General features: G+C 34.8%; 1 protein-coding gene across 1 annotated transcript; it reads right to left on the bottom strand.

The window, feature by feature from the left end:
- Positions 1-1,858: 1,858 nt before the first annotated feature.
- On the bottom strand, positions 1,859-11,759 carry LOC142977907 (uncharacterized). The gene is made up of 4 exons (XM_076122036.1): positions 11,479-11,759; positions 8,195-8,856; positions 7,347-7,494; positions 1,859-2,046 (listed from the first exon to the last, which is right to left on the bottom strand). Exons 1-4 carry the CDS (start codon positions 11,693-11,695, stop codon positions 1,859-1,861), a joined length of 1,215 nt encoding a protein of 404 aa, XP_075978151.1. The 5' UTR covers positions 11,696-11,759.
- Between the last annotated feature and the right edge of the window lie 2,209 nt (positions 11,760-13,968).

The raw sequence follows: 13,968 nt of genomic DNA, 5'->3' as shown, positions 1-13,968 counted from the left end.
GTGATGCGAAAGCGAATAAATGTTGCCAGTTATTACGTATTTACAAACTGGCCGTTATGAGAGCGGTAGTTGCTTTAATATTGACATTTTACCTCAAAGGGAAACTAATATGGACTGGACTGACAGGGCAGTGAGCAAACATCAAGACCACGCTTGAAATATCAAAGCCTCGTGTGAATTGTTTTTACATGGAAACTGGTTAAAATAAACAGATTTTTCTCTTTGAGAGCTCGATCACGTTCACGGCTGATACGTATGAAGTTATTGCTCGAAAAATACTGGATTTTGCTCGTAAAAGATATATTTTATGAAGAGAGACGGAATTCAGATTTAAAATCGTTAATCAATGTCCTCATAAAAAGATATAAGATTGTGAACCTTAGTATTAATACGTGAAGGGTAATTTTGATCTCTTTTAGGCACATCTTAAACAACCTTCATGCGCGCAGCACGAAACTTGTTTGGGATTTGGCTCTATTAAATTTCTTTTGTTTATCGAGTGAAGAAAGGCGGTTGAACGAGCGAACATCTTTCAAAAACAGTTACAAAAAGTCCTCAGTGAGTTTTGACTACGCAATGTTTTGTTCTAAAGTTGTAAAAATAAACTTCACTTGTAAGGCTTAGGTAAAACATTTTGTTAAGCTTCCCATTCTGTCAGTCTCGAAGGAAGTTGAAGCAGACAGGGAAATTTCAACATTTTGGCTGGCACGTTTGTTATGAAGTTTTCCTTGTCTGGCCCGTACTTTTCATTAAAATAGACGGTTAATAATAGCGTTAAAAATAGACTGCCAGTGCAGCTGCTTAGAAGTTAAACTTCGTGATATTATAGTTTTAACACTTTCAATTAGTTTATAGCAATTGTTAATATTTATAGATAAATCAATTTGAAATATTATTGTGTATTTAGAAACAAATAAGTTTCGTTAAAATTTTGATAGTCATATTTTATTACAGGTAGATTTTCAACATCTTCGGCAGCTTGATACAAGAACCATTTTTGTAGTTCTGTTTAAAAACCTTTAAGATTTAAATATTTTCTTAGCGCTGTATTTTTAAAATTTGATTATCTACTGTGTGGTGCCATTTTATATCTTGGCAAGTTTTATGAACTTCTTCGAAACAGTTTTGAGCAGTCTGTGATCTATCTACTCCTATCATACAATCTAATTTTGTATACACCTTATGCTCAAGTAAGGGAAACAGCCCCAAAACCTAAAACCGGTGATAGACATAATAAAAACGATGCCATAAAGTGGCTTTTTTATTTTAAGTTTAATTTTCTAAATCCTCTACCTCCATCACTAGTTTTCCTTTTCGAAAGTGTTTCCCTTACACCCTTTATAGAGTTCTACAACATCTATAGCATGAAGAAGTAAGTGAGTAGAGCAGTAAGGAACATAACGCGAAGAGCTTTTAAAAATTGTTGTAATGAGTGAATCCCAACTTTATTTTTTGTGTTTTTATAATGAACACGGATTAAATGTCCTTGTAGCTTCTTCGAAATTATTTGCAAAAGTATCAATATTTATTTTCAATAGTAATACTTTCGGTAGCTGAAGTAGCAAATTGTAGTATACATGTTTTTGTTTATGGTAACAAAACGTTTATTTCTATTTATGCACTACAGCAAAATTTTAATATATAATTTTTGAATTATTTTGTCTATAGTAGCTCTATAATATCCTGATATGTTAAGCAAAATATCATTACTTATTATCATCTTTAGTTTACTCATTTATGACTTCATATACTTACGCAGATATATAGAAAGGGACTTAATGCAAGCCTCCCTAAGGAGAATAAAATAAATATGTCATTAAAATAATTTATTTTATTACTAAAATAGTTCATGATAAATTTATCCCATAACATTAGGCTGTCTCAGCAGTAATTCGTTGAAGTACCGCATATTTCTGAGCTTGTATCTGAAGTGGCCTTTTTTCTTCAACCTGCCCATGTGCTGGAGGGTCCTGATGAGGGGCAGGAGACGGTACACGCCGTTTAGTTGATCACCCAGGCAGAAGAGAAACGATGACTCGATATATGCTGAAGGAAAAAAAAAGACAACACTATTTTTTAAGAACTAGGCTTTAGTAATTTCTATTGATATTCGAATTAATTTATTAACTCCTGTATGACATGATGTATGGATGTGAATAGACAAGAGAAGTATGCAAGGATCGTACCAAGTGGCGTTCTTTTGTCTCTCCCTATATCTATAGGGGATATTATAAGTGCATGTATTCGATTTTTTGCGATAGAAAGCACCAATACGAGTAAGAATAGATTTTGTAAATTTCGTAATTTTATGTGTAAAAGTAGAGAAGCAATTTACTTTCTGGCACCAAAATTAAAAGAAGAAACAATTTCTTGAAAAAAGTTTGTTTCGAAATATTGTTATGTTTAATATGAGAAAATTATTATTAAAATTCATAACAGAATTACGCGACCCTTGAACGTTACAAAAATTGGTGATAAGAAAATCTATAAAGCCGCGACAATTTTAAGTACGAGTCATTTCAAATCAAATAATTTATCACATATTAAAGTTTCTATTAGATTATGTGAGTAAAGACATAATAACGGGAAAACATTTCACTAGGACGAGGTTGGCAGCGCCATCTATCCATCCATCAACTCATGTACCTAGAAACATACGCCATTACAGCACGCAAGAGAAATGGCCGCTGAAATAATACCAGTAGTATATCAACACTCTACCTGCGTCACTAGAAGCCCTGACCTAATTCCTATCTAGGCGTACTATATACCTATCTAGATAAAACATAGGATATCTGTTTTATGAGTATCGTACCAGTTATTATCAAATAAAAGTTTTGTTACAACAAATGTGTCTGGTAGTAATTATACACACAAATTAGGCAATAGGGATATTTGGAAAAATGGGAGATGACTTTGTCCAACAATGGGACAGCACAAGCTATCGACACAAAAGAGAAACTAAGAATTACTTACGCAAGGATTGGTAAGGATTGCACCTTGTAGTTTTCTCTAGTCTCTGCCTAGCCCTATAGGAGAATGCATCAGCTATGAAAGTTTGTTTTATTTTTTACTATGCAATTCGCAATAATTAGGAAGATTGCTTCCTTTTCTGAAGCTTAGTCGACTTTAACTATTTGTTAACTCTGCCTAAGTAAAGAATCCCATTAAATTTCTCCTATATTAATAAATTACCACATGACCTAACATCTTTTTTTTTTTTTAAAGTGAGTTTAGAGCCTAACATGATCCTGCATCCGAATAACATCGAATGCAAACTAAATTTCCACGTTCATATGGAAAATATAATCGACGTATATGTTTAACATACATCCATCTTTCATCATGGTATTACCCGTACCACCGGACTGTAACGTCCTGGTGATACTAAAAAAATTACACCTTCAAGTTTAATACTCTCAGGCAGGTTTTCCTAATTTAGCTTTCCATCAAAAGGTATTTATACTAGCCCGTGTAACGAAACCATAGCGCGATTCAGCCAAATGGCACAACGCCATCTATCGAGCATAGGGTTAGTATGAACGAGGGACCGTATGACAACTTATTTTGTGCTTACTCGGCTTCATCATAACGTACGATTTCGTCCAAACGATATCGCCATTTCCAGGGAAATTTTGATGAGTTATTTTATGTTTCTTGCTTTTATCCCTTTATCTAGATGATAGAGCAAGTTTAATGAACCACAAAAATATGAAAAGGCTTCATAAAAACATTCTTTCAGTCATCAGCAACTAGTTATCTCGAAAAACGGTAAAATTAGCATACCAATGTATTCATGTAGGCCACCGTACTTGTAATGGAGGATAACGGACTGTGAAACAAGCTCAGTTATTTATTGAGGAGAGTCATTCTTGGTCGCACTATCTATTCATAAAGTTTACAAATTTTATGCATTTCAGTCAGGAATATTGGACACAAGAGGAAAATTTAGTCCCGGTTTTATGATTTATGAAGACTCTACTTATGAATTATAGCAAATGTATGAAAAATTGTACCAAAATGTATCTTCTTAAGCGCACCGATACTTGAATGAGAAACTGTATCATGTTAATGAAGCAGTGTGACCTTTTTTGAATACATACATAGCTTCACGCCTGTTAAACTCGGACGTCTAGGCAGAGTGTATGAAATACACCGGCGTTTCGTCGATTATGTCAGTCCCATGCAAACGGGGACGAGATTATTGTTATTTTACGTACCAACCTTCGGTCTGGGAATCGAACCCAAGACTTAGTGATTAGCAGTCGTATTCACCACCTACTACGCTAGAGACTGTTAACTTTTGAAGCTTCTGTAATAATATTTCACGTATGCAATGATGTATGAATGATACACGTAAGTAGGAACTTGTGTTTTACCGTTTGGCCTAAAACAAAAGTTCCCATAGCTTAACCGATTCCGTGCGGAGGTCTTTTTAGCAATCTTTAGTGCCTGGCGTCAAACAAAAATTCCATGATGCCTCTGGGGCACCAAGCGCCAGAGACTTTGATGATGCCCCTGAGGAATCATCCGCCATGAGTTGTAATTTTTAGCTTTTTCTCGTGTTTCCACTTGTTATAGAATCATTTGCCATTGTGTATTGGACGTAATCGGTCTGTAAATTCGTTCAGTGCGTTTTAAAGTGACAATCTGTGTGTTTTTATGGAAATGGAAGGTGAATAACTAGTTTTTATCAGCTGTTGTAAACCTTCGGGCATTATTTTATGGATATATTTATTCAAAATTATTATAAACAATTTGTTCACGTACCATTTGAGTTTGCAGCGTGGTGTAACTCGTTTATAGTTATATTTTCTATATTCCAGTGTTTTGTAAATCACATAACCGAATGGGAAGTCCGATTCTAATAAAACAAAAATATTCTACTCGTAACCGTACGTCGTACTTACCTTCAAACACTTACTTAAAGTGTTTTATTTGGATAAGAATGTACCGAAGTGTATTTTTATTGCTAAAATATCTATGTCTACCTCTTTAAAAATGTGGATTTTTGTTAGGCATTTAATTGACAATCTTTTTATTTTATTGTAGAGTTACCCAGAAAAAAAGTGAAATATATTCCTCAGTCAGAAGTCGAAACTCAATGCGACGATGACGACGTGATTTATGAGAATTCATAAACGTATGACGTTTGGAAACCAGAAGTGAACGAGGATAGTGAAATATAATTATAATCAATAATAAAATGTGTCTCGACAACTTGGTTTACAACCTCTGAAGTTTGCTAATTTACGAAATTACTTGAAACGAACACTGTAGGCATGATATTGGTGACAAATAAAGACACTTTTATTAAGGGTCTATCCCACTAGTCCCGTTGAGTTGTCCCGTGACGGGACAACTGGCACTATTTTGTCCCAGTTGTCCCGTGGCGGGACAAGTGACACTGTTTTGGTGCCAGTTGTCCCGTTGCAGAAAAATCACGGGACTAATGGGACAGATGGAAGGGTCAAAACAACTGGTTCCATTGAGTTGTTGTGTGACAACAGGTACTTAAATTCACAAGAAGTTTTTTTTACTATTTGGGCTTTTCACTTTATAATTAAATTGACAAGAGTGTCTATATCTATGAACTTCCATGCCATAAATGTAAAATGCTTATCCGATATTCCCTACTTGAAAAAACATAATGTAAGGAAACTAAAAATATATTGTTAACAGGCCTCTGGAGCAGCTCAAACACTCGAGTCAATTCAACGTGTACCTGATGTAATTTCAACTTATCTACTAGAAATTAAGAAAAAATGTGCTACAACACACAGTATAACGTCTGCTATCTTACCAAAGTACCAAGTACCTGGTGTCACACAACAACTCAATGGAACCAGTCGTTTGACCCCTCTGACTGTCCCATTAGTCCCGTGATTTTTCTGCAACGGGACAACTGACACAAAAACAGTGTCACTTGTCCCGCCACGGGACAACTGGGACAAAATAGTGCCAGTTGTCCCGTCACGGGACAACTCAACGGGACTAGTGGGATAGACCCTTTATTTACGGGACTCTTTTGACAAATGTCGTTTTAGCCGAGTTTTTTATATTTTAGTTTTGTATCCTCTCGGGCACCATACGCCATACGCAATAGATTTACATGGTGCCTGTGCGGCATCATCCGCACGGAAACGGTTAATATAAATTTACGGTGGTAGCGGGGCCGATAACACAAACACATAATTTTGACTGATGTGAACTACGTGCGGGCGGAGCGGATAAGTGGAAAACGTAGAGAGACAAGAGGGAGTCGAGAGCTAGCCAAAGTCTGTGTGCGTTTCCTGCTCATTTTGATCGGACTTGCCGATGACGACTGAAGATTTGATAACTGACGGACCGCTCAATCGACCCGCTGTCACTTTTCCACTCATTCGCCAACCGCTCCCGCTGCCTGCCCCGCTACTACTGTGATTTCTCACTAACTCGTTCTTGCGTACTCTATCTATTCTCCAATTTGTGTTACATTTACGTCCAGAACAGCCTCGGTAAAGTTCAAGACATAAGTCATATTCCGTAATAGAATTTTCTATTAGGTCTACATGACTCAATTTCTTTTCAACACAAGCGTATTAAAGAAACGTTTTAAAACAGATACTATTCGCAATCGTTGCTCCAAGGAAAATTGTCTTCTTTTTTTTACTGTCTAAACGTTAGTAAGAGTCTTCGTAGAAAGTAGTAAGTATGAATTTGGTGAGTGTTAAATCGTCGCCGATATGTAATTCATGCTCGAAAATTGATGATTTGTTGCATATTTTAATAGAATGCAGTTTGTATAATGATATTAGAGCACAGTTGCAATTGCGGCATTTTCCTTGCCACAATGGCATGATAAATGTTATTTTAAGTGATCCGTGTTGTGAAAAGGCGATTAAAATTTTTAAGTTCTTTAGTTATGTTTTTTCCGTAGATATGCTAGGTTAAATTTATTTTTTCCCTTTTTCCCGAATTTTGATCGCCTTCAGTTAGGAAATTAGTGTTTTTTTAAGATTTTGCTGTACATAATTTGAATTTCCCTATGAGGCCAACATAGCCTTTTGTTGGCTAAAGGCCTTGTCAATAAATTTGATAAAAAAAAAAGAGGAGTAAGTAACTGAATCGCGTTTCGATTAAACTTTAGAGGGTTCCTAAAGTTTGGTTCTACTTTTGACTGACTCTAGCAATAAACAGCAATCATTTGCACAATAAAATGGAATGTCATTTTGTACTAAAACTAAAGACATTAAAAAAAACGGTTAAAAAAATATAGTCTAACACGCCCTATTGGTCATACTGTGCAAAATTATTGCAGAACTATGTGCGGCCTGGTAACTTTAATTAATAGCTGTTTCCATTACCTGAGCTCTCAGCGGTCCAGCTCTTGTCTTCCCAGAACATCTTGCATTGGGCTACGTCCATGAAGCAGTGGTTTTGAAACATGAGCGATGGCTCACGAGCCAGGATACCCGGCACGCCGCACACTGGCGCGTATGTGTCTGGACATTTCTGTTCGTAAGAACCAACTTCGATTACTATTGACAGAATCTAATTCTAAATAGATCGAGATTAATGATGTATTGTATGTTACATCTAAATCGGCCTTTATTCAGCCTATATAAAGCCTTTATTCCAAACTATATTGGAGTCGGCTTCCAGTCTCACCGGATGCAGCTGAATACCAGTATTTTAAATAGAGCGACGGCCTATCGGACCTCCACAACTCAGTTATCTGGGTTATAACACGATACCCTTCGGTAAGACTGGTTGTTTTACTTTGTTAGATGTATGGTAAATAATACATTTAAATTTGAAACCAGTTATAAACATAAGTGACGTATTGGATTTTCGATACAAATTAGTTAGCCAGCACTTATAGGAATAGTAGTTTGTTTAAATATAATTATTATGAATTAAAAGAGGGTTAATGCCACCCCGCTGACAAAGTGCTGTTGGGGACTTTGCATACGTTTGAGAACTGTATTAAAGAACTCTCAGACATGCAAGGTTGCATCACAAAGTTTTCCTTCACCGTTGGAAATAACATTAAATTGACTTATACATTAATCATATTCCAGTTCATATAATAATTGAATAAAATACAAAGATTCAAATTATAAAATATCAATAGAAATGTTACCACTATAATTTTAACTAAATACTTCAGTAAATAATATAATTTAATTATGATTTATTAGTAAGTCCTTACCGTCGGACACGTATGAAAGCAAGAAGACAACGTAGGCTTATGATAATGGTCCTCACTTATGTTCTTTGGTATATCAATCCACGGCGTGAACACTTTAATTGGACCGAAAACCCTTAGCAACATTCGTCTCGCGCTTTCATTAAGGTTAGGTTGCATTTCTTGTACTGGCAAGTCCAGCACATGAGTGGAAGCAAAGAAATCGGCTACAGTATTATTAATATTCATCATTTCAGACATCGACCCACGTACTACTACAATATTCTTAAACACTGTTTTATTTTCAACAACTTGAGAAGTAAGCGTCGTCGTTTCTTCATAAGTTACTGTAGTGTCTATAGATACTTCATCAATCGGTCTGTCTGTTAGCTCGATATCTTCTGGTAAAGTACCAGTTTCCTCATCGTTATCCTGCTCAACACTTCCTTCTCCAATGTTATTGTCACATATAAAGTAGTCTGTGACGTTAAACTGTATTTGTTGCTCGCAATTATACTTGAGAAGCTGGCATTCGTTCTCGAATATTCTTGTCCTAAATCCATCACCATCTTCGCGAATTCCACATATAGGTTCTTCTTCTTCGCTCAAACAATCTGGACAAGTTTGATCAAAGTTTTCTGTTGGTATATTCTCATTGCATCGCTCTGTATTTATTATTCCGTATGCTAGAAAGAAAATAGCCATCAATTGAAACTCCTAATAAAATATTCCCGCAAGGAGTCGTCGGTCTGCGTGAAACCCTGCATCGATCGCAGTGTTGTAAGTAACGCATGATGCGGTCGATATTCGACAACCCTTTGCTTATACATACGCGACTAGGGCGAACGAAGATAGCCGTTCTTTTTTAAATTATTACATTTCTTTTTGTGATAGCTCCCAAAAGATTGATAGGTAAAGTTTTGAAATGATGTAGGTATTGCTTTGGATAGTCAAATTACTGACATTATCGCAACGCTAGAAGTTATTTACATGGCTTCCAAAAATTAGATAAACGTTTTGATGCTCTCTTTTACTATCTTGTCTATTTTTAAGTATATGAACCTTAGGTATGTTCATATCTATAATTTTTTATAATTTTGTATAGTTTTTGCTGTGATTAGATTCAATGTGGCTCTATTTTTTATTGATCATTAAACTTGTAATACATATCGCTTCTTTGAAAGTAGTGCTATAGAAGCTTGTTGGTTTTATTTATTTTAATGTTATGTCGGCTACTTCGTATATTTAAAGGTAACTTTAAACGACTTAAGTTTACCTGCTACTAGGTTTTCATGTAATTTATTATGCCGTTTATCTAACCTAAAACATGCAATGTAGCATAATATGTATATGACCTTCACGTCATTGTAGTCATGATAAGGTATTCTTACCACACACGGGTTTGACCCCTAATGTGGTTTTAAAAAATTATAATGTTTTCCTTCACCACACCTTCAAGATAAACTCTCAGGCAGGTTTCCACTTCGCAGTGAGCGCGCGGAGTATTTATACATGCCCGTGTAACGAAACCATAGCGCGATTCAGCGGAGAGGCACAACGCCATCTATCGAGCTCGGGTGTAAACTTTTTCTTTTGCAGTTTCTTGAATAACGGTAATTTAACGTGTTAGTATTACGACTTATTGATATAAAATATGTTATATAGAGTTCTATTTAAAGGAATGAGGATAATCGTTTGTCCTCATCATTAATATTTCAGTTTGTTTAGTCATTATGTTAAATCAACGACGTGAAGAACAATAAAAAAATCGTATTTTTTAAATGCAAAGCCTTTTCAAAAATCCTTTTTAGGCGTTCATTGAATTATTTATTCTTATTTTTTAGATTATGTTTATAAAGTACATACTAAAGCTAAATAGAGTAAAATATTTCTTATTAACGAGAAAAGCATTATCCTAAAAGCCGTGTATTTTAAAATTTCCATTGAATCAGATAAGCGGATTACTTACAGTACGTTTAAAAACATTTTGCAGCTTTTATAATATAATCCACTACCTAATTATTATTGTGAGCATTAAAAATAAGCTTATAATCCTTAAAAACATTCACATAACGTAGTTTGAATGGACAACACTACGAATAAAATGTTATTGTTAATGCAGTATTACATATTGCAGACTACAACAATTACATAGAAATGATCTATTGAGTAAATTATTTAAAAGGGATGCAAAATGGTACTGAATAAAACTTCAAATGCAGTAAAGGGGAACGATTCGCTATAACCCTACAAACAGTGTATCCGGATATTGTCCCGACATCATAAAATGTTCCAATAGGAAGCAGTTCCGACAAAGTAATCTTGTATATTCAAAGCGAAGCCGCAGAAAATAGATTCTTCTTACCATTTTTATCTTCTTTAAGGTTGATACCGTATTTATATTACGTACTTAGGCGGAGTGCAGAAGATAGAAGTAGATAATTCTGTCTGTGAGACGTTTTGTTTATAGTGTGCGCGTCTTCGTATTGTAAAGCGTGTCTGCCAATCGATCTGAACTAGGGTCTACGCTCAGCCTTAATTAGTAATATAAATATAATAACAATGTTAAAGGCTAAGTTAGAGGTTTTTTCCAGACCGCAGAAGCACTCAATTTCACAAATAATTGGTCCTCTGTCTACTATAAAATAACAATCAGGAACCTAAAAAACGCAACAAAAGAACACAAAGGAACGAGACACTGTTTGACTTGCAAACTCAATTTTATAATGAAATTGCTGATTTCGCTGCAGGGCACAGGTAAAAATTGTCCGTACCTAGTGTGTTTATTTGAAGAGCACTTAGAACCAATTAATGGAACAGTGTCGCGATTTCATTTAGTCGATACTATCGACTAGCGAGCGTTAGACATTTAAAATTACTTTAAGAACACACTCAAAAAATATAGATTTTTCATGCAAATTTTGTCGATAACTCGTTTAAAAGTGAAACTAAGAGAACTCACCCTTCAACGAACAAATTGAGAATTGATTTAACGAAGTCGAAAGTCACATTTAAGACCGTTGCATTATAGTATGATAAGTGTCGCCAAACAACTTGAATGAAGTTGCAGCATTAGAAAGCAAACAGGAAGAGTACAGAACACACTTAGTTGACTGTGTTACCAACCAGGGTAGAAGCGTAATAGCCATCGCACGTTCACTAGCACGTAGTGAAATTGTTTAACCCCCGGTTTAAGAACCTACATTTAGCGGTAGTTTATCTATTCAATAGAATAGATAAACTACCGCTAAATGTACCTTAGAAGCCGGGGGTAAGTTGTTTAGCGGCAACTCTGTCGTAAAGCTTACCATGATCATTGCCTGCTTGACATCCGTACTTTAGCAAAAGACATTCGTTATCAAACCACTGGTATTCGTCTTGTTCATCTCTCTTTCTCATACCACAAACTCTTTCGTCAATACTCTCACCGCAATCCAGATTTCTACATACTTCTATTTTTTCAAGCTCAGATAATTTCGCATTTATTTTGTAAATGCACATGGAGATAAAATAAAGTATTTTCATACTTAAAAAACACTCTGAATTCGTTTGAATATTCGCGCAGTTAGGCCTAAACTCGTAACGCCGCCGCCGGAACTATACAATCAATTAAGATTTCCAATTACCTAGGTCTTTTATTAATTAAAACGTTTCAATTAATTAAGCTATTAACTGAGTCAACACGACGTTTTACTTTTTGCAGTAATTTTCTCATTTCATAGCACATATAAGTATGCCGATAATAAAGAAAGATTATTTAGCTGTACTATTCTCAGTCTCCAACTCTGTTTTACTCTAATTTACTTAGAATTTAGAACAGAGATTGCAAGTATTTTAGGTTAAATAACAATTTTAAATGACGAAAAGTGTTTGTGCTTAAATTAACACGAAAGAAGATGGAACAGCATTTACAGCAGGGCAGCATTTTATTTTGATTTTAAAACCGATTTATTATTCTAAAAAAACAGTGGTCATTTAAGAGAAAAAATAACTCCTCACTTTTTGTATATTTAGTTACGCCTCCAAACCACTAGCTGGCGTTAGTATACATTCTAAGCCACTATTATCAGTTTACGACATTGTTATCTGCAGAATATGAGGTCTGTTACTGAGTTATTATTTTTCGCATTGTTTATTTATAGCCAGATATAAACATATAAGCATTAAAGGTTCAAGTTACATAATGCCTACTTGACTACCTGCCTTAAAATGTAATCTACGAAAATAAGCTTCACTCTGTTCAAAACCTTATTCATGAACTATTGAATTACACATCTAAATTGAACGTCTATTCCAACACGAGCTCAGTCTGACATTAAGATATCTAAATATATCACGTACCTACTAGAGGCCGCCCGCTACTTTATCCGCGTAGAAACCCTTCCCGTGTAAATCCAAATCCCTCAGGAACTATGTGATAAAAATTTGTCTATGTAGTATTCTGGGTCTTCAGTTACCTACATACAAAGTTACCTTCGTACCAAATTTTTACGTCCTATTTGCGTGAAAGAGTAAGAAACATCCATACATACTAACAAACTTTCGCATTTATAGTAACAGTAGGATTCAAGTTACACCACTCAGAGGAACACGTGTATTCTCGACAAATTATCATGTCTGAGTTCTAAGCCTCTTACCAAGTACGCTGTAATACCCACGTCGAACTCCAATTAGCGTTTATTCGGAAACGTTGATACCTCACTCGAGAGGATTTGATACTCATATTAACAATTTCTGTGTAGTCCTTTTGATACAGGTTATGAGAATTGTATGAAACATGTCTAAAATAGAAAATGTAATGATGTACTGTAGAAAGTTTGTACTGAAATTGCCAATATTTATTTCTATGAAGTATCGTAATACATTTGTAAATGTAGTAGTAAAGTTATAATTGCACACTTTATTGTATGCATAGATATAAAATTTGCTGTCTTGAAACCACTGTATTGGCCAGGTATGGATGGGTGACAAATAAAATCAGTATTTTAGGTACCTACCTATTGCCTCCTGCTTGTTTTCAAGATCATATAATATCTAGATTTTATTAGGGATATGTATTGTACAGCTATGAAGAAATAAAATAGATCCTCTTTTTGTGTATTGATATTTCACATAATAGGTCGGGGAATAAGTCTTTTTGCATAATAGTATGTATGAACTTGTAATAAAATCTTTTTTCTACACAAAAAAGCTCGATATTTGGGTACCTCACGATCTCACTGAAAGAAACCTAATGGACTGTGTACTCATTTGTGATTCTTGAAGCCAAAGAGATTTTATTACATGTTCATACATACTATAATGCAAAAAGACTTTTTCCCCGACCTAATACTATAACTTTATGAGTCACTAAATCTAATCCAACTTTTCGGAAATAAATAGGCTTTATTATAAATCTAATCCAACAGTTCTCTACATTTAAACAAGAGTAAGCAGTAAGCCACTGTTAACTTATCATCAATGCATAAATATTGATCCATCAAAATATATACATTTACCGTTATATTCACATTTATACACTTTTTTTTAGTTTTCGTTTTAAGTATCATTCTACCAATCAGCAATTATTGAAAGATAAAAAAAATGTTCCTAAGCTTAAAACCTAGAATATTAGGCAGATACATACTTAAATGTTTTAATAAACTATTTATTTGCAGACAGAACCTGTCGGTGTGGATTGGTAGTTACAGTTTGTTTGAAGGACTGAGAGTTGGGCATAAAGATTTCAGCAGCATGAATCAAATGGTTTTTACTTTCACTTACCTATAAACCGCACAAAGTGATCATTAATGATGGAT

Source organism: Anticarsia gemmatalis, chromosome 13 (genome assembly GCF_050436995.1).
Source record: "Anticarsia gemmatalis isolate Benzon Research Colony breed Stoneville strain chromosome 13, ilAntGemm2 primary, whole genome shotgun sequence".
Taxonomy (NCBI): domain Eukaryota; kingdom Metazoa; phylum Arthropoda; class Insecta; order Lepidoptera; family Erebidae; genus Anticarsia; species Anticarsia gemmatalis.
This window is presented reverse-complemented; position numbering and strand designations above follow the sequence as displayed.